The sequence below is a fragment of the Alligator mississippiensis genome, chromosome 7 (assembly GCF_030867095.1).
Source record: "Alligator mississippiensis isolate rAllMis1 chromosome 7, rAllMis1, whole genome shotgun sequence".
In the NCBI taxonomy this organism is placed as follows: domain Eukaryota; kingdom Metazoa; phylum Chordata; order Crocodylia; family Alligatoridae; genus Alligator; species Alligator mississippiensis.
The window spans coordinates 34,882,330-34,901,011 of NC_081830.1; the positions used below are offsets into that span (position 1 = coordinate 34,882,330).

The 18,682-nt window shown below is 43.8% G+C and overlaps 1 protein-coding gene across 1 annotated transcript; it reads right to left on the reverse strand.

Annotated features, from left to right (window-relative positions):
* Positions 1-16,855: 16,855 nt before the first annotated feature.
* On the reverse strand, positions 16,856-18,086 carry LOC102570266 (olfactory receptor 12D1). The gene has a single exon (XM_014601281.3). It carries the CDS (start codon positions 18,084-18,086, stop codon positions 17,262-17,264), a length of 825 nt encoding a protein of 274 aa, XP_014456767.1. The 3' UTR covers positions 16,856-17,261.
* Between the last annotated feature and the right edge of the window lie 596 nt (positions 18,087-18,682).

Below are 18,682 nucleotides of genomic sequence, written 5' to 3' on the forward strand. Positions count from 1 at the left end.
CCCTTTTGTTGGAAAAGAAGATGCAGGAGTACAAGGTGATGTAACAAACTCTGCAGTACACATAGGCACCTGTTTACAAGGCACCTTCCATGCAAGAGACTCAAGCATTGGCATTAATTAAACCTTTCCCAAGCTTCTCTGTGTTTAACAATCCCAATTCACAAACAGCATAACAGCAGTTTAAATGGTCAATATACAATGTGCATGTACACACACACACATACTTTAATGTACAGTGAACAAGGCAGCAGTCTTGTAGAAGAAAAATGTGTAACCTTGTCATTCAAGACTTCATCGCTATGCGTGGGTATAGTGAAGTGACAGAAACTCAGCTTTTTCTACCTTCTGCCTTAGCAACTCCAATAATGTCCGCTCATGCAGTGCTGTTATAAGACCATGTTTGTGTTACAGAACAACACCCAGGTAGTGTTATGTCATATAGTGTCATCACACCATGTGCTGTTTTCAAAGCCACACAATGCGTTTCATTAGAAAGATTCAACCCTGAGTCACCAACCCTGATGCACAGACTGTTACCAGTTAAGCTATAGGACTAGCTATGTTATCTATCCCTGGTAGGCTGCTTTATCTTAGGGGTGGATGAAGCTGGGTGCTGGGCATGGGGGAAGGTATAGAGTTCAGTTCACTCAGAGAGGCTGACAGAGAGAGAGAGGGAAACCATCTCAGGAACACTCTGGGTTTCCAATGTTATTTATTACTATGGCTGCTGTGGCTGCTGCTGAAAATAGGTAGGCAGCTAATATTCAGTGTACATCTGTTATCAGGTTGTGCCTGACCACCGTGATTGCCTTCCATGATGAGATGACTGGTTCTGTGGATACAGGGAGAGCAGACAGATGAGATATACCTTGACTTTAGCAAGGCTTTTGATATTGTCTCCCACAACATTCTTGTAAGCAAGCTAAGGAAGTACAGGTTGGATGCATGGACTGTAAGGTGAATAGAAAACTAGCCTGATTGTTGGGATCAAAGAGTAGTAATCAATGGCTCAATGTTTAGTTGGCATCTGGTATCCAGTGGAGTGCCGTATGGGTAGGTCCTGAGGCTGGTTTGTTCAACATCTTCATCAATGACCTAGAAGATGGGATGCAGTGCACCCTCAGCAATTTTGCAGATGACAGCAAGCTGCATGGAGTAGTAGATATGCTGGAGAGCAAGGCTACGATTCAGAGAGACCTTGACAAATTGGAGGACTAGAGAAAAGAAATCTCATGAGCTTCAGTGGGCATGTCTACACATTCATTAATATGCTGTAATTATGGTGCATTAAGTTTAGTTCCTGTAATAACAGGTACTAACTTAATGTGCCATAATTGGTACTACTGTGCATTAGCACAGATTAACATTTTTTGTGACACTCAATGCACATTAGACTCAGTGTACTGTGCATTAGAAGATTAATACATTTTTTCATGACGTGCTGGTGCACAATAGAATTAAAACAATCCCATGCACCAGTACAGTTTGGGGACTGCCTGGCTAAGCAGCAGCTCTGCACAAAAGAAGCTGGGAGTGATAGTGGACAATTAGGTGAATATGATTCAACAGTATGCATTGGTTGCAAAGAAGGGTAACAGCATACTGAACTGCATTACTAGGAGCATTACCAGAGGATGAAGGGAAGTGATTCCTGTCTTCTCAGCACTGGTGGGACCACATCTGGAGTACAGAGCCAGAAGTCCAGTATTCAGCCTCCCAGTACAGAAAGTATGTAGACAAACTGTTGAGAACCCAGCAGAGGGCAACAAAAATGGTTATGTGGCTGGAGCACATGATTTATGAAGAGAGGCTGAGGAAACTGTTTTTTTTCCAATCTGGAGCAAAGAAGACTGAAGCGGAATTTAATAGCAGCCCTCAAATACTTAAAAGTTGGTTCCGAAGAGGATGGAGCTGGACTGTTCTCAGTGGTGGCAGAAGGCAGAACAAAAAGCAATGGTCTCAAGTTTCAGCAAAGGAAGTTTAGGTATAACTATAAGGAAAAACTTGGCTGCAGTGATATAGTTGGGGATGGTACTGCTCTGAGAAAAGGGTTGGATGAGAGGACCTCCTGATATCCCTTCCAACCCTAATATTTGATGATTCTATGATCTAAAGGAAGACAGACAATGAAGGTGAATACAGAGATTTGCAAACAATAGAAATAAAGAGTCAGACTGAATATTAGCTTCAGAGAACAGGAATACCCTGAGAAGGATTATTTTTCACTGACTGGGTGACCACAGTGCAACTCATGACTAGCTCTGAATAGCAAACTACAGTAATAGAAACAGTTCTCTTACCCCTGATGGCTGCACAAGTGATCTCACTGTAGGCCTAGGATCCCCCTCTGGATCCCCCTCTTATTCCTAACATAGCTAACACCAGAGGGGGTAGCAGAATAATTCCTGAACTTAAGTGAACAAATATTGTACCTTCTAGGTTTTTGCATGTGCACATTCAGAAGAACAAGGTGTTCTAAACCTTTCAGATTCAAAGCATACCTGAGTCAGCCAGATCTTTCCTGTATAGGAAAAAAAGATGATTCTGGTGGAGGAAGTCTATTGTGAGGAAACTTTCCACTCTGTTCCATTCAAATGGAGAGAGCCTTTTTATCTCAGCCCTCTTTTGAAACACCCCCCTACCAACAGCAAAGGAAATTTTCCACTTAGCTAATGATCCCTCTGGGGAAGAATCCTTAAACCACCAAAGAATTAGTGTAGAAAATAATTCTATGGCTCCAATGTTGAAAGGAAACTCAACAACATTACAGAAAGAGAACTGGCTAAAACAGAGAAAAGTTAAGAATGATTTTGCAAACATGTTTTCACTTGCAAGAACCACTCAGTTCTTGTTGTGTGTTTCATTTATTGTACAGGGCGGTTTTTTGGGGGGTGTTTGTTTTTATTTTTTGGTGAGAGATTGGGAAACACTCCACGAGAGAGCAGTTGAGATTTATAGAAGCATTGATATTCTTGGAGATCTTCATACCTAATGTTAATGAAAGTTAGCTGAGTGCAGAAACCCCACAGGCCTCTTTGGAAACACCAGACAAATGTATGAAGGTCAGTTTGTATAGTAAAAAAGGGAGGCAGAAGCACCTTATGAGAACTACCATATTTACCTGAATCCAAGATGACTTTGAATTTAAGATAACCCCCCAATAATTAAATTCTATACATGGAAAACTACAATTTTGGTATAATTTTCCATGTACACGTTTCCCACGCTTTATGCAAGTTCTGTATGTGCAAATTCACTTTTATTAGATGACCCTTTTTATACCAAAAGTTCATTATACGTGAGGTAAATTCACTTTGATGCGATTGGTGTGGTGGAAGCCCACAGTCAGCTGCTTTGTCTGGTGCATTGTGGGAGTGACATGTACCCAAATGTAGTCTCCTGTATGGATCTGGGCTTTTTGCTCATTGTCTGCGACACGTGTTTCTACAGTTGCCACCCCCGTTATGGTAACATTCACCATCACCCTGTGCTTCTGTGCACAGTCTGCTTTTGGTAAGTACCAAAATTGTCTTGTAAAACTGGTAGAAATGGGTCTTGGGATCAGTACAGTTGAGGTCTTGGAACATATCCCTATTTGTTACATTATAAAGTGGGTTCCCTTTATGCAAATTTGAGTTATGCGCCATTTTTCAGGAACCATATATACAGCATAAAGAGAGGGAAACCTGTATATAATATTATTATTATTGGAGGGTCATTATAAATCCATTCCCTTCCCCCTCCTATGGCAGGGAAAGCAGCATGGGGTTGTGGGGGAAGAGATGCCGCTGCCCCTGTCCCTCTGCCTGCCCCTATGCTGTTCCCCTGTGCTTGGATGACATATCAGAAACACCTCAAAGCTTTGGAACATTACCATCAGTGATATCTTCTGAAAGTCCTCATAACAATGAAAAGGACAGAAGAATGAACAAGGTTCTGGCTCAAGCAAACACTACCAGCACTGAGGCTGGGTCTATATACCATCAGCTTCATGGGAAAGGATGCCTACCAACCAGTTCCCAAAATAGGTCTTATATTCCCAGCTCACTAATGGTCACTGCTGCAGACATGGGGAAAGGAAGAGATTCACAGATACCTTGAAAGCTAGACTGAAGAAATGCAGTGTTAGCATCGGTATCTGGAAGACTTAACCAATGAATCATTCCCAATGGCACCGTGATGTACTTGCTTTGCTATGAAGGTGGATAGATAAAAGAGAGAAAGAGAAATAGCTGTGATGTGACAACACCAGGATTTTCTCTTTCATCCCAGAACTATTTTCTATATCTGCAAATGAACATGGAGGTGTCCTCAGTCATCTGTAGACTGACTGATTACTTCCCTATTTATTGGAAGACTGTTGTCCTTATATTGAAAGTCTGCCATTGCTACTGACAACTGCATAGCTTGGGGCTTTGAGTACTGTCATCAGATTTGGACATTAATTTAGGGCTGTAAAAGTCCATATTGGTACATTCAGCCAGATCAAAATGAGGCCTTTTGTGCCTAAAATATGATTTGGGCTGAATGCAGGTGTCCAAGTCCAAAACAACAACCATGAAAAAAACATACTCAGATGCTCCCTAATTTAAACTGCAAAAGCACTTCACTCTTTAAAGTTCTGTGGGTATCTGTGGTAACACTTTATTTTGTCTTGGTTGTCTAAGTTGTCATTTTTAGATCATCTTTCATGTATTTGGGACATTAATGCAACCTAAGGAATATCATTTCTAAGTCTTCTACCATGAACACATGGATGACTATATAGTCCTGGAGCCTGGGGATGCACAGACTAGACATCAGGAGGTGCTACTTCACTGTCAGGGCGGCTAGGATCTGGAATCAACTTCCAAGTGAAGTGGTGCTGGCTCCTACCTTGGGGGTCTTTAAGAGGAGGTTAGACAAACACCTCGTTGGGGTCATTTGACCCCAGTACTTTTTCCTGCCATGGCAGGAGGTTGGACTTGATGATCTGCTCAGGTCCCTTCTGGCCCTACCAACTATGAAACTATGAAACAGTAGCAACAATAATGTGTATGTACACCTCATGCGGTTGCAGTTACTAAGCACTGACATTTGGAATTTTAAATTACCATTAAAAGTGCACCTAGAGAAGGAATTCCTTCTGCCTTACCCGCACTAAAACTTTGGGAGGAGGAAGGAGAGCATGGAGACATAGGAGAAGAGTATGGTGGTGAAGGGGAGAAGTGCAATATTACCAGAACAAAGTTGAAAAGGATCTGGTTCAGGTGGGTGCTGACTCAGTCCAGGTTGAGCCAGGACTTGATGCTACAGAGGAAGTAGAGGACAGAGTTGGGCCCACAGAAATGTAGGCAGAAAGCCATGACTGAATGCATCAGGGTGTAGTAGCTGCTCACAGCAGGTGGGCCCAATGGCTCATCACTTGTGTGTAGGTTACAGATGGCCACATAACAATCGTGGGCTAAGGCAGCCGACAGTATTGGTTCACTGCTTCCTAGGAAATGGAAGAAATACAGCCTGGCCAGGCAACCAGGGAAGGAGATAGCTTGGTGCCCTGAAAGAAAATCAGACAGCATCTTGGAAACAGTGAGCACTTTTCCCCTGAGTAATAGATTTGAGTGAAATCAGCCACTCAAGAAAGGTTTCTCTCACTGTAGTTGCATTCCATAGCCACAATAGACCAAACTTTTGCAGAAGTAAAATGTGTGTGTGGTTTCCAATGAGGCTGGGATAGGCTAGCTATAGATGGTTAATGGAGAATGGGAGAGAAAAAATCATGGACCCAAATTTAACTTCATGGACACAAAAATCACGGACACAGATTATTCCAACTTTCACAGGGGAAATGATAGAGGGAAACTTATTTGTAAGATACAGGTTCTGCTACTACTTCTGGTCAGTAATTAAACCTTGATTATTGAAGGTTTTTATTTTTATCATTCTTATTATCAAAATCATCATCACCATTCCATTTGCACAGGTGGGAACAATATGGTTATTTCAGCAAATCTTACAGGTATTAGTTCATCAATTTCCATAAAGAACACCCAACATGTGATGGACTGAATTTTTCAGGTCAAAATCTATTCTATTTGGCACACAAATAGAGTTAAGCTCCTAAATGTAGTTCTAGTCCTTCTTTCTTGTTCCCTGAAAAAAGAACCAGGTACTAGCCTGAATCCTGTTGCTCATAGTGAGACAGAAACTTATATCTGCACTTTTCTCCACTTTTCCCAATGACTATATATATTAAGCAAAAAGGGTCAGTGGCTCAGTTTCCAAAGTAGTGTCCTAGAAGGCAGAAGGTAATGCCTGGCATTAACTTGTTAGAAACACATTAGAAGCCTTTGGCATAGGTGCCCCCATTTTGTATACATCCAATAATATATCAAGATCAGAACTGCACATTTTTGCTGTAACTCTTTTATAAAATAATATGCAATAGGCAAGGAATTTTTAGATTTTTGCATAATTTCTGCACTATCAAGGCTATGACATCACTCTTACACTACTTATTAAATAATAGAATTTCTGAGTTAAGGTTCAAACTTGTGGATGAAAACAGGAAGTCCTAAAAGCCTATTTCTGGATGACCACAATGTGAACCTTTGCAGACAATTAGCTTGCTCAGTAAAGGAAAGAAATCAATAAACATGTCCATCTGTCATTGTAATAGATGTATTTCTACTAGGTTTTATAGGCTGCAAAATACAGAGTGGAACAAAGGAGTGTTACAAAGAAGTTTCAGTGGAAAAAAAGAAGTGTGAATATGCCCAATTAAAGTGTGGATAGATGCACAACATTAATGACTAGAAATCTGATTGTTAACCTGGGGAATTTTGAGAATAAAGGACCTGAGTTGTGGGAAACTGAACAACAAGTAAGAACTCAGAGGTCCTGGGGTCTGGCCTATACCCATTCTGTCATTTTTTTACTTCCTTTGCCTAAACTGAATGCTAGTTAAACTCGTGTTTAGATTTCTGATAAAGTGATTTTCATGAAAAGAGACAGGTGTGTTCCAACTATATTCCAGGATCCTCTCCAACAAAGTAAGTTCCCCATCTCTTAATTTGTGGGATAGAAGACTTCCATTCAGTGGTATAGAGGTGAGAATGATATACTTAGAAAGTCAAAGGCTTGAAGGTTCACGTCTCCTTGCAGTGAGATGATTCTAAAACCTCTTTGTTTTTCCAGGCAAGTGGCATAAGCATTCTGGTATTGGGCTAAAACAGGGCCATCCAACTTCTAAATGGCCTATGACATAACAGTCATAGGCCATGACAGCCAGAAGGATGCCTCCACTGCTGCGGAAGAAATGGAAGAACTGGAACTGGGCCAAGCAGCCAATGAAAGAGATGCTCTGGAGCTCGATGAAGAAGCCAGCCAGCATCTTTGGCACAGTGTCTGAGCTCTTCAATCAGTGCCTCTGTATTCTTGAACTTGGATCTAGACAAATCTCCCAAATGCATTACTGGCAGAAGCAGGAGAAACACCTGCCTACCAACTGTCAGCACAGGCCTAGTAAAGAGACACTTGGAGGGGCTGGATGTGTTTAAATCAGTGGGATCGGATGAGCTCCACCCAAGGGTGCTGAAAAAATTAGCCAGTATCATAGCAGAGCCACTGGCATGACTGTTTGAGCACTTGTGGTGCTCAGGTGAGATCTCTGAGGACTGGAAAAGGGCCAATGTGTTTCCTATTTTCAAGAAGGGGAGGAAGGAAGATCCAAGTAACTATAGACCAGTTAGTCTCACCTCTATCCTGGGGAAAACCCTTGAAAAAATTATCAAGTATCACATTTGTAGGGATGCAAAGGGTCATACAATGCTGAAAGGCAACCAGCACGGGTTCATTGCAGGTAGATCCTGCCTGACTAACCTTGTTTCTTTCTTTGATCAGGTCACTAAAAGCTTAGATGCAGGTGTCAAGGTAGATCTCATTTACTTGGACCTTAAGAAGGCCTTCGACACAATTTCCAGTCCTATTCTTATAAGCAATTTGAATGGCTGTGTCATAAATGATTACACAATAATGTGGGTGGCAAATTGGCTTAGGGGTCACACCCAGAGAGTGGTGGTGGATGGGTAGGTATCAACCTTGAAAGATGTGGGCAGTGAGGTCCCCCAAGGCTCAGTCCTTGGGCTGGTACTTTTCAATGTCTTCATCAGTGACCTGGATGAGGGCATGGAAAGCACTCTATTCAAGACACAGATAACACCAAACTATGGGGTGAAGCAAACACGCTGATGGGAAGAAACCAGATCCAGGCAGACAGGTTAGTGAAGTAGGCAGAGAACAATAGGATGCAGTTCAAGAAGGACAAGTGCAAGGTGAGGCACCTAGGGAGAGGGAATCACCAGCATACCTATAGGCTGGGGAATGACTTTCTCAGCAGCACAGTGGCAGAAAGAGATCTCAGAGTCATTGTTGACTCCAAGATGAATATGAGTCGTCAATGTGACAAAGCAATTAGCAGAGCTAACCGCACTTTGTCATGCATTAGTACGCGCATCATGAACAGGTCCAGGGAGGTGATGCTCCCCCTCTATGCAGCACTGGCCAGGCCACAGCTAGAGTACTGTGTCCAATTCTGGGCACCGTAATTCAAGAAGGATTTGTGGACAACCTTGAGAGGGTCCAGAGGAGGGCCACTCATATAGTTAGAGGCCTGCAGGGAAGGGCTTATGAGGAAAGGCTGAGAGACCTGGAACTTTTCAGGCTCTGCAAGAGAAGGCTGAGAGGGGGTCTTGTGGCAGTATACAACTTCACTGTGGTGGGGGGTGGGGGGCAGCAGGGAACAAGAGATGCTCTGTTCACTAGAGCACCCCTTGGAATAACCAGCAACAATGGCCACAACCTGATAGAGAGTAGGGTTACCTTGGACATCAATCAGAACTTCTTCACAATAAAGGTTGGCAGAATCTGGAACAGGCTTCCGAGGGAGGTGATGTTCTCCCCTACACTGGGGGGTCTTCAAGAGGAGACTGGACAAGCACCTGGCTGTGGTCACATGACCCCAGCACTTCTTTCTGCCACTGGTAGGGGGTCAGACTTGATGATCCTTTGAGGTCCCTTCTGACCCTAGCATCTGTGAATGTATGATTCTATGGAGACGAGCGTATCCAGACAGCAGAGGTTGGCAAGGAAGAAGTACATTGGAATGTGAAATTGGGACTCAGTAAGCACAATGGCTATGATGGCACTGTTCCCCAGCATGGTGATCATGTAGATTATCAGGAAGGGAATGAAAAGGAAATGCTGCAGCCTCTGGATATTGGTCAGACCCAAGAGGAGAAACTCATTCACTTCTGTTTTGTTCTTCATTCCCCAAGTGGGGAAAGGAAACAAACAGGCTAAATGTTGACTAGAAAGTATCATGACATGCTCTTGCCTTAAATGCCAGCACTTTTCAGCTTGTGTGTTATGACCCTCAAGTGGGCCAAGGACAGTATTGTCAGGTAGTCTCTGGATACAGGCGTGCGCCTTTGCTCCCAGTTGGCATTCACCAGTTCCCTCCCGTGCATATTGGCCCTCCGTTGGTCTAGTTGAGGTGGCTCTCTCTTTTCCTATTCTTTCCTGCCATGACTTTGATAGTTACGGGTATAAACAAAAAGGGAGGGGCAATGACTTCCCTGCCCCAACAATGACTGACAGCTGGTTCACACCACTGGGTTCCATGCTGGTGAAAGACAGAAAGAAAAAAAAAATGAAAAGAAAACTTCATTGGCTATGCCCAGTTCCCTTCCTGGTTGTCAGGGCTTGAGGCAACCCCCTTCTGCTCTGCCCACCTTCTCCTAGGTGCTTGACTGTCAGCACTGTAAGCAAATGTTTTTGTTTTTTTTTCTAATTGCCACCACACCGAATCAATGGACCGCCTGCAGTGATTGATCAGGATCACGGATTAGGCAGGGGAAACATTCCCTCTTCCCTTGCCACGTTGAGCTCCTCCCTTCAAAACAGAGGCTTGGGGGAGTTCTTCTCCTGGACTCAGCTGCCCTCGGAACCAGGCTGCCCGGGGTTGGAAGCAAAATGCGAGGGTTTTTTTTTCCTGCTTCCGCTCCTAGCTGCCACTGGTCCAGCTTAATTGGCTGCCCACATCGATTAATCAGCACACAACAACAACAACAAACAAGCAGAGAGAGAGTGTATCCCTTTCCTCTCTCTCTCTCTCTCCTTTTCCTTTTATTTATTTTATTTTTTTGAGGACTCCTCCAAGCCCACAAGTCCTCTTGGTCTCTTGCCCTGGTCCCAGGGACTTCAGTCTCTGGGCTGGGTATGGCAACCACCCTACCTGCCCGTCGTCTTGCCAGTTCACTCACCTCCAGCTGTAGCATGGCTGTGTTGCTCCTGCTGGACCCATGCTCATGGGCAGGGGTCCACCCTAGGTAAGTATCCTCCGATTCTTCACAGGTATATAATATTTTGGGGTACTTTAAACACTGACAATTGTATTACTGTCCAAAGGAAATTAAAACTCCAGTCCTCTAATCCCTCTCTGCAGTTACACCTGAAAATCTAGTTTTAACTAACTCCATCTCAGAAAACATGAACCAATATTTTATAGTTGTTATTTTTACTTTAAAATTGTATTATTTTACTTTCATTCTAAACTGAAGATGGTTGCAAGTGTTTTACACACTGAATGCAAGGTCTTCCAGGTGAACAAGTTGAAAATAACTTCACCCAGGCATTAAGTAAGAGGAAATCAGATACTTCAGGAATTGTTCTACACAAATTAGGCTATAATCATATATTTTGGGAATTATTCTATTCCAGTTATTGCAATCCAGAAGCAGAGCATATCCAACTCTTTCAGAGTAAGATGCTTATTTTTATTAGATGTTTTCTCTCAGGAATGATCTTAGGGATGGGAGCGTACAAGAGCTTCCTGCTCTTTACATTCTGGTGAGAACTATGAAAGAAAGATTTTAATCTTCTAACTAGATTGAATCATATCATTTATTTTTTTTCAACTATAACACCATTCATCTACTTAAAGGGTGGTCTCTTACTCAGCGATGTTGATAGCCATAGGGCTATGTGAAATAGCACCGTTCCGTTTTTACTTGCATTTCAACATTTCGACAGAACAGAATTTCATTTCAAATTTCGTTTCGATTCAAAACCGCTGTTCTGTTCCATTTTGTCGCAACAGTTTCGCTGTTCCAATGCTGTTTCAATGTTTCACCCATAGGCTATAACAGGGAAGCTCAAAACTTTGTCATTTCTGGCCTGATTTGGATGAAACATGCAAGAATGGTAGCCTCTTCTGAAGGCATGAAGTCTGCCAAGTTTCAAGGTGATAGGTGCAGGGGGTTCGGGGAAACTTCACCTCAAAGTCTTGAAATTAAAAAGCATGTCATGTGTATGTGTTAAGCCACAGCATGGTCAAAACTGCAGGCCTGCTAGTGCCTGCTGAGGCCACAAAGTCTCCTAAGTTTCAAGGAGATAGGTGCAGGGGTTTGGGGGAAACTGTACCTCAAGCTGCGGACAAGCAAAACTCATGGCATGGGTGACACTGTGTGTGTTAATGTGCAGCAGGGTGACAGTTGCAGGGATGGTGGCCCCTGCTGAGGCCACAAAGCCTGCCAGCTGTCAAGGAGATCAGTGCAGGGGGAGTCTGGGTTCTGGGGCCCTGCACCTCTGGCTGCTGACAGGCAAAATTCATGTCATGGATGTTTGTACAGCTGTGTCTGTCTTGGGGCACAGAGCGGGGAAAACTACTGCAGACCTAGCTGTTAGGCCCTGCTGCAGCCATAAAGTCTGCCAGATGTCAAGGAGATAGGTGCAGGGGGTTCTGGGGCCCTGCACCTCTAGCTGCTGACAGGCAAAACTCGTGACATGGGTGCTTGTGCAACTGTGCCTGTCTTGAGGCTCAGAGGGTAAAAAAAAAACTAATGTCCAACAAGAGGGACACTCCTTTGAAAGGGAGAGTTTCTTAGCCTCTTCTCTCAGTATTTTTTCTTTTTTAACGTTATATATACACTGGATACAATTGATAAACAACAGAAGGATAGGCTCTGTCCTCTTTTGCATACTTCCATGTCCTGCCTCTTTCAATAGGTGTCTCATATGCAAAATGCTTAAAGAATTGTATAAGCAAGGGAGAAAGAGAACAACTTTTTAATAAAGGAATAATAATACTTTCATGGGTAGAGGGAGAGTTGTGAGCTTTGGACTGGGTTCAGACCTGAACCTAAAAGCAGAAATTAGAACCCAGCATGCCTCCTTCCCAAATGAACACCTGCCCCATTCACTGGACTGCAGAGGCATGTTACAGTTGCTTGTTCCCAACAACTCTTGCATTTTTAGCTGCACAGTGGTCCAGCTTCAGACAAGGGGATGGAGGATTATCATATCAAGTCTGCTCTTGTCCTGTAGTAAAAACTCCTGGGAAGTGGGAGGCCTAGTTTGAAAGTTTCTCAGGATGAGAAAGCAGCACCAATTTAAATGTATGCAAGAGTTACTCAAATCAGAACACTTGTTGAGTGCTTCAAAAGCACGAGTTTAGATAGTGGTAGATTTTATATATTTGTGACTTTTAACCTAACAGTGTTCTGAATGTACTGAAGGGCATAGGCATAGGCTTGGCCTCAGTCCTGATACATAGGGAGCTTCTGGGGGCGTGATGGGACTTCTGCCAAGAGGCAACCTAAGGGTTTTTTTTTACCATGGTTGGTCAATGGCTCTATGCAAAAACACAATCTGTATAGGACTTTAGGTAGTAATGTAAAGGCACCTGAACTGAGGTAGGATTTTAGACTTCAAAACCCAGTCTCATACATGACCATGACCCTCAGAGTGAAGCAGAATTTCTGATATACATATCCCATTCAGTGATTCCTGTTGACTGCCTTAGAAGCCCGTGCTCCATATCTCCACAGTTAAGTCTTGCTTCAGATTTGATAGAAAAAGCAATTCCCAAGTAATGGAAGTAGGAATGGAACGCCCAGTTTCTTTTGTCAAGTGTTTGACTGCTACACTGACAATTGTGGAATTTAAAAAAAAAAGGAACAAAAAAGCAACCAGTAAGCATGAGCGATAAGAGTAAAATTCAGATCCTGTGCCTGAAAATTGTCCCATCTATTAAAAAAAGTTTTGTGGAGGAATTCAGGTGTCTGCCTACATTTATCCCATTACAGGAATGGGGATTTATAATACTCATTTATAATACTCATAAGACACTGGATATCTAACTCTCTTTGTTTCCCTTTGGGAATCTCAGCTATATTGAATAAAATGCTGGAAAAGCACTTTGAAGTTGCTTAGATGTTTGAAATCATTCTGTTGGAGGGTACTGGGAAAGGAGCAACCAATCAGGAGAAAACAAGCTTTATGAAAGGCTCAAAACAGTCTCAACTTGTCTTAAGCCAGTCTTCCAGTGACAGACAAACTGGATGGAAAAAAAGGAAACAGCATAGGTATAAAAGTATGTCACATTATGCAGTGTTTGCAAATACTAAAAATCCTTTTGCCAATTTATTTTATTTTCCATCTGTCATTACAAATGAGACATGCAATTTCTACAGAGAAAAATCAATTAAGAATAATTGGTTAAAATGATCAGTACATCCAATAAATAAATAAATACCTATTCACTTTTAAAGTATTTCAATGCATTTTAACTGTATGGGAAGTTGAAAGCTTCTGTTACAGGATAGAGTTATGATTGCTTGGGTGCCTGACCACTATATTTGCTATTATTATCTTGACTTTTCTTAGATTTCATAAACATTAGGGCTGGAAGGGACCTTGCGAGATCATTAGGTTTGGCCCCCTGCCCAGGCCTGTGCAAGTCGGCAGCGATCCAATCTGGCTTCAGATCCAGCCGCTTCAGATGGCTGTGATCCGATCCAGAGCTCTGGACTGGATTTCCGCCTCAATTCGGCTGAAGCTTCAGAGCCGCCTCGGTGTTCCGGCCATAGGGTACAATGGGGAATCAATGAAATATCTATAACTTTGCTGTTTCTTGTCTGATTTGGATAAAACGTATGGAGATGGTAGCCTCTGCTAAGGGCCTGAAACCTGCCAAGTTTCAAGAAGATCAGTTTAGGGGCTTGGGGGCAACTGTATCCCAAATTCTTGAAAGCCAAACTCATGTCCCAGCTGTGTGTCACACTGCAGGGGGGTAAAAACTGCAGGAGTGGTAGCCCTTACTGAGGCCACAAAGCCTGCCAGGTTTCAATGATATTGGTACAGTGGTTTGGGGGAAACTGTGCCCCAAATGCTTGAAAGCAAAGCTCCTGTCACGTCTATATGCAACAACACAGTGGGGTCAAAACTGCAGGGCTGGTAGCTCTTACTGAGGCCACAAAGCCTGCCAGATTTCAAGAAGAAAAGTGCAGAGGTTTGGGGGGAACTGTACCTCAAGCTGTGGACAAGCAAAACTCGTGCCATGGGTGACACTGCGTGTGTTAAGGCGCAGCTGGGTGACAGCTGCAAGGATGGTGGCCCCTGCTGTGATGTCTGCCAGCTGTGGAGGAGATCGGTGCAGGGGGGTTCTGGGGCCCTGCACTCCGAGCTGCTGACAGGCAAAACTCATGCCAAGACTGTGTCTGTCTTGGGGCAGTTGATTGTCTGTATTGATTCTTTCCTCTCCTTAGCCTGGTTTTGTAGGTGCTAATTGATGCTCGTTAAGTCATTATGTAGTAGCTAGGTCCTGTGTATTGAGCTGGTCTCTGAGTGAATCATGATTGATTGATTGGTAACTGGGAACACAGCAACTTAGCAGCCAGGCCTGCAGTAGTGTCTCCCCTCCCCACCCCAAGACAGACAGTCAGTCCCACAAGCACCCATTGCACCAGTTTTGCTTCTCCGCAGCTTGAGGTGAAGTCCCCCCCAAACCGATACACCAATCTTCTTGAAACTTGGCAGCCTTTGTGGCCTCAGTAAGAGTTACCCTGCAGATTTCACCCTGCTATGTTGTAACGCCTAGATGTGACATGAGTTTTGCTTTCAAGAATTTGGGGTGCTGTTCCCCCCAAACCCCTTCACCGATCTTCTTGTAACTTGTAAAGCTTCATCCTCTCTGCATATTCTACCACCCCTGAAAATTTCATCCAAATTGGACATAAAAAAACAAAGTTATAGATATTTTATTGTTTCCCCCTTATACCCTATGGCCGGATCTCCAAGGTGGCTCCGAGGCAGCTCCAAAGCGCTTCGGGACACCTAACAAGGCCAGCGCTTTGACCTGGATATGCTGCTTTGGACCCTGAAGTGTCCAAAGCTTCTCCGGATCCGAAGCTCTGTCCGTAGCCTCATACAGCCCTACCCCTGACCATGGGGCAGGAAGTCAGCTGGGGTCAGATCACCCCAGCAAAATAAGCATCCAAGTGTTTCTTAAAGGTATCCAGAGTAGGTGCTTGCATCACTTCTGGGGGGTGTCTATTCCAGACTCTGCAGGCTCGGACAGTAAAGAAGTTTTTCCTTATGTCCAGTCTTAAATGGTCTTCCAGCAGTTTGTGACCTTGTCTTCTCTTGGGGTGCCCTTGTGAACCGATGTTCTCCCAGTTCCTGGTGCACACACACCCCTCATATACTTATAGGCAGCCACCAAGTCACCCCTGAGCCTTTGCATCTCCAGGCTGAAAAGTCCCATGCCTCCCAGCCTCTTCTCATAAGACCTGCTCTCTTGACCTCTAATCATGTGCTTGGCTATCCTCAGGACTCTCTCAAGCTTCTCCACATCCTTTCTAAAGTATGGAGCCCAGAATTGGATGCAGTACTCTGGCTGTTGCCTCACCAAGGCTGAGTAAAGCAGGAGGATGACTTTGTGGGTCTTGCTTGAGATGCATCGGTAGATGCAAGCCAGAGTTTTATTTGCTTTGCCAGCTGTGGCATTGCATTGGTGGCTCATGTTCATCCTGTGGTCAATCATGACCCCAAGTCTCTTTCGACTGTGGTGCTAGTGAGCGTAGCACTGCACCTTGTGAGCCTATCCAGGTTGGCCTGAATTTCCAGCCTATCCTCTATTGTGACTGCACTTACCCCTTATTTGGTGTTGTCTATGAACTTAGCCAGTCCACTTCTGACAGCTGAATCCAGATCATTTATGAATATGTTAAAGAATACTGGTCCAAGTACTGAGCCCTGGGGGATGCTACTGGTCGCCATGTGCAATGTTGACTTAGTTCCATCGACTATCACTTTCTGAGTCTGACCACAGAGCCAGATCCCCAGCCATTGGACTGTAAGGTCATGGAGGCCACAGCTCCCCAATTTTACAATGAGGACATCATGGGAGATCAAGTTAAAGGCTGTTCTGAAATCTAAATCTGATACCAACCTCTTCTCCTTTGTCCAGGTGATGCATCACCTAGTCATAGAAGGAAATGTGGCTGATCAGGCATGATCTATCCACAATGAAGATTTCAATTTCTAATTTTTGCAACATTTTTTTTTGGAAGGTCAGGTTCTTTGGGCAGATGTGATATCTTTTACGAGACCAACTGAGTAGTTGGAACAAAGTTTTTTGCAAGCTTTCAGGTACAAGCACCCTTCTTCAGGCATAAGAAGACTCCATAGTTGTTCTGAGATCTTCAAGGAATGAAAAAGCTAAAAGTGTGACAGGAGGTCAGTGAGAATGTAAATAGGTGGAAATTAGGAAGACAATGAGTAGAGAAGGGAGTGGTGGGGCAGGGGGAAAAATGGGTGAAGGAATGCTAAAGGTAAGCAAGGGAGACTCTGCTTTATTAACAAGTTCTCCATGGTAGAAAAGAGGCAGTCTGTGAAAAAAGTAAAGTAGCTGGAAATTAGGAAAACAAAAAAAGGTAGAGAAGGATGGGGGAAATACACACAGGCACACCCCATTCTTGTTTTTGGAATACACACATGCGCACGCACACACACGCACACACACATTCTTGTATACTTTGAGTTGTTCTTTTGTGCTATCAAACTCAACTCTGTTTTAACATATTTTTTCTTTGGGAATACTAATTTAAATTTACCTCCAAATATTCTTCCCCAGAAAAGCATAAAGAAAACTATCCTTTTTGATAAATTTCTCCATCTCCAGTTGCATATCTTGCTTACTGAAAAAGAGCCTGCTTTATTCTACTTTCTAGTAGATACTAGACACTCTTTCCATACTATATAAATCTAATTGCTAATTTATATAGATCAAGAAAAGAGAGCACAAGAGAACAAGCAAGCCCCATTTTTCATGTTCTTTCAGGGAATAGAATTCTGCCTATGACTTTTCTCATGGCAGATTTCACCACATTGTTCCTCAGGGTGTAAATAAGGGGGTTGAGAGCTGGAGTAACCACACTGTACTAAAGAGTAACAATCATCTCTTCTGCCATGGAATCCAGTGAAGGACACAGGTAAGTGATGGCTGCAGTCCCATAATACAAAGTCACTACCATGACATGGGAGGCGCATGTGGAAAAGGCCTTTTTTCTGTTTTCCTGGAATTTCACTTTCATTAGGAGGAAAGAGATGATGTAGAGGTAGGAGAGGAGCATGAGAAGACAAAGAGCCAAGACAAGGCTCCCAGTCATAGTATTAAGAAGGATCAAGTTGAGGCTAGTGCTACTGCAGGCCAGCCGCAGTAGAGGCTTTATGTCACAGAAGAAGTGATGGACATTGTTGGGGCCACAGAAGTGCAGCTGGGAGGTCATGACCAAATGTATCAGGGCATGCAGGAAACCAGTGGCCCAGGTGATGACTACCAGCAACAGGCAGAACCATTGGTTCATAACCACTGTGTACCGCAGTGGGTTGCAGATGGCCACATAGCAGTCATAGGCCATGACAGCCAGCAGCATGACCTCACTGCTGCCCAGGAAGTGGAAGAAGTGAAGCTGGGCCAGGCAGCCTGCAAAGGATATGGCCTGGTTCCCTGAGAGGAAGCCAGCCAGCATCTTAGGCACAGTAACTGTAGAGTAGAAGATATCCAAGCAGGAGAGGTTTCCTAGGAAGAAGTACATAGGAGTCTGAAGTTGGGGTTCATTCACCACAACAGCCACAATGGTGCCATTTCCCAGAAGACTGATCATGTAGAGTATCAAGAAAAGAACAAACAGGAAGCCTTGAAGCCCCCACAGATTGGTCAGGCCCAAAAGGATGAATTCATTCACCTCTGTGTAGTTTGCCATCCCTACAGAGAGAGAAAGAGAATAAAATGAAGCATTTCAAAAGGACTTTCATCTGTGGGTCCCTGTGATTAACCCTCATTGGACATCAGCTGTGGCCCTGGCTCCAGGTTAGACTTAAAGCTGGTGCCAGAGCTGCTGCCACCACTGCTGCTGGGTGGGTGTAGGGACAGAACCGGAACTGAGGGTAAGTGATGGGGGAGTGGGGGAAAACAGAGGCAGCACAAGGCAGAGCCAGTAGGGCAGGTGACAGCTGCAGCTCTGACCCCATGCCTGGATAGGGGCTGGAGCTACAGTTAGTCACAGCAGCTGTCTGCCCCCACCCCCCAATCCAAGATGAGTCTCCTCCCTGCCATTGAACAGGGGAGGAAAAGACTCATCTTGGATTTTAAGTAAATATGGTACCAGTATATCATTTTTAGTTAGGAAAAGTAGAACAAAATGCAAGCCGATTAGGCAAGAGACCCCAATTTAGAGAAATAGTTGACTGATCACTGCTGAAATAAAACTGCAGATTGCCCTGGTAACCATCAGTGCTGCTTCTAATAACAGTGACCAAATAATTAGAGGTGTCCTCTGAAGTTTTTGGCAAGACTTAA

Excerpts from the sequence above, each read along its gene's own strand:
- LOC102570266 (XM_014601281.3), bottom strand. The coding sequence starts at position 18,086 with ATGGCAAACTACACAGAGGTGAATGAATTCATCCTTTTGGGCCTGACC.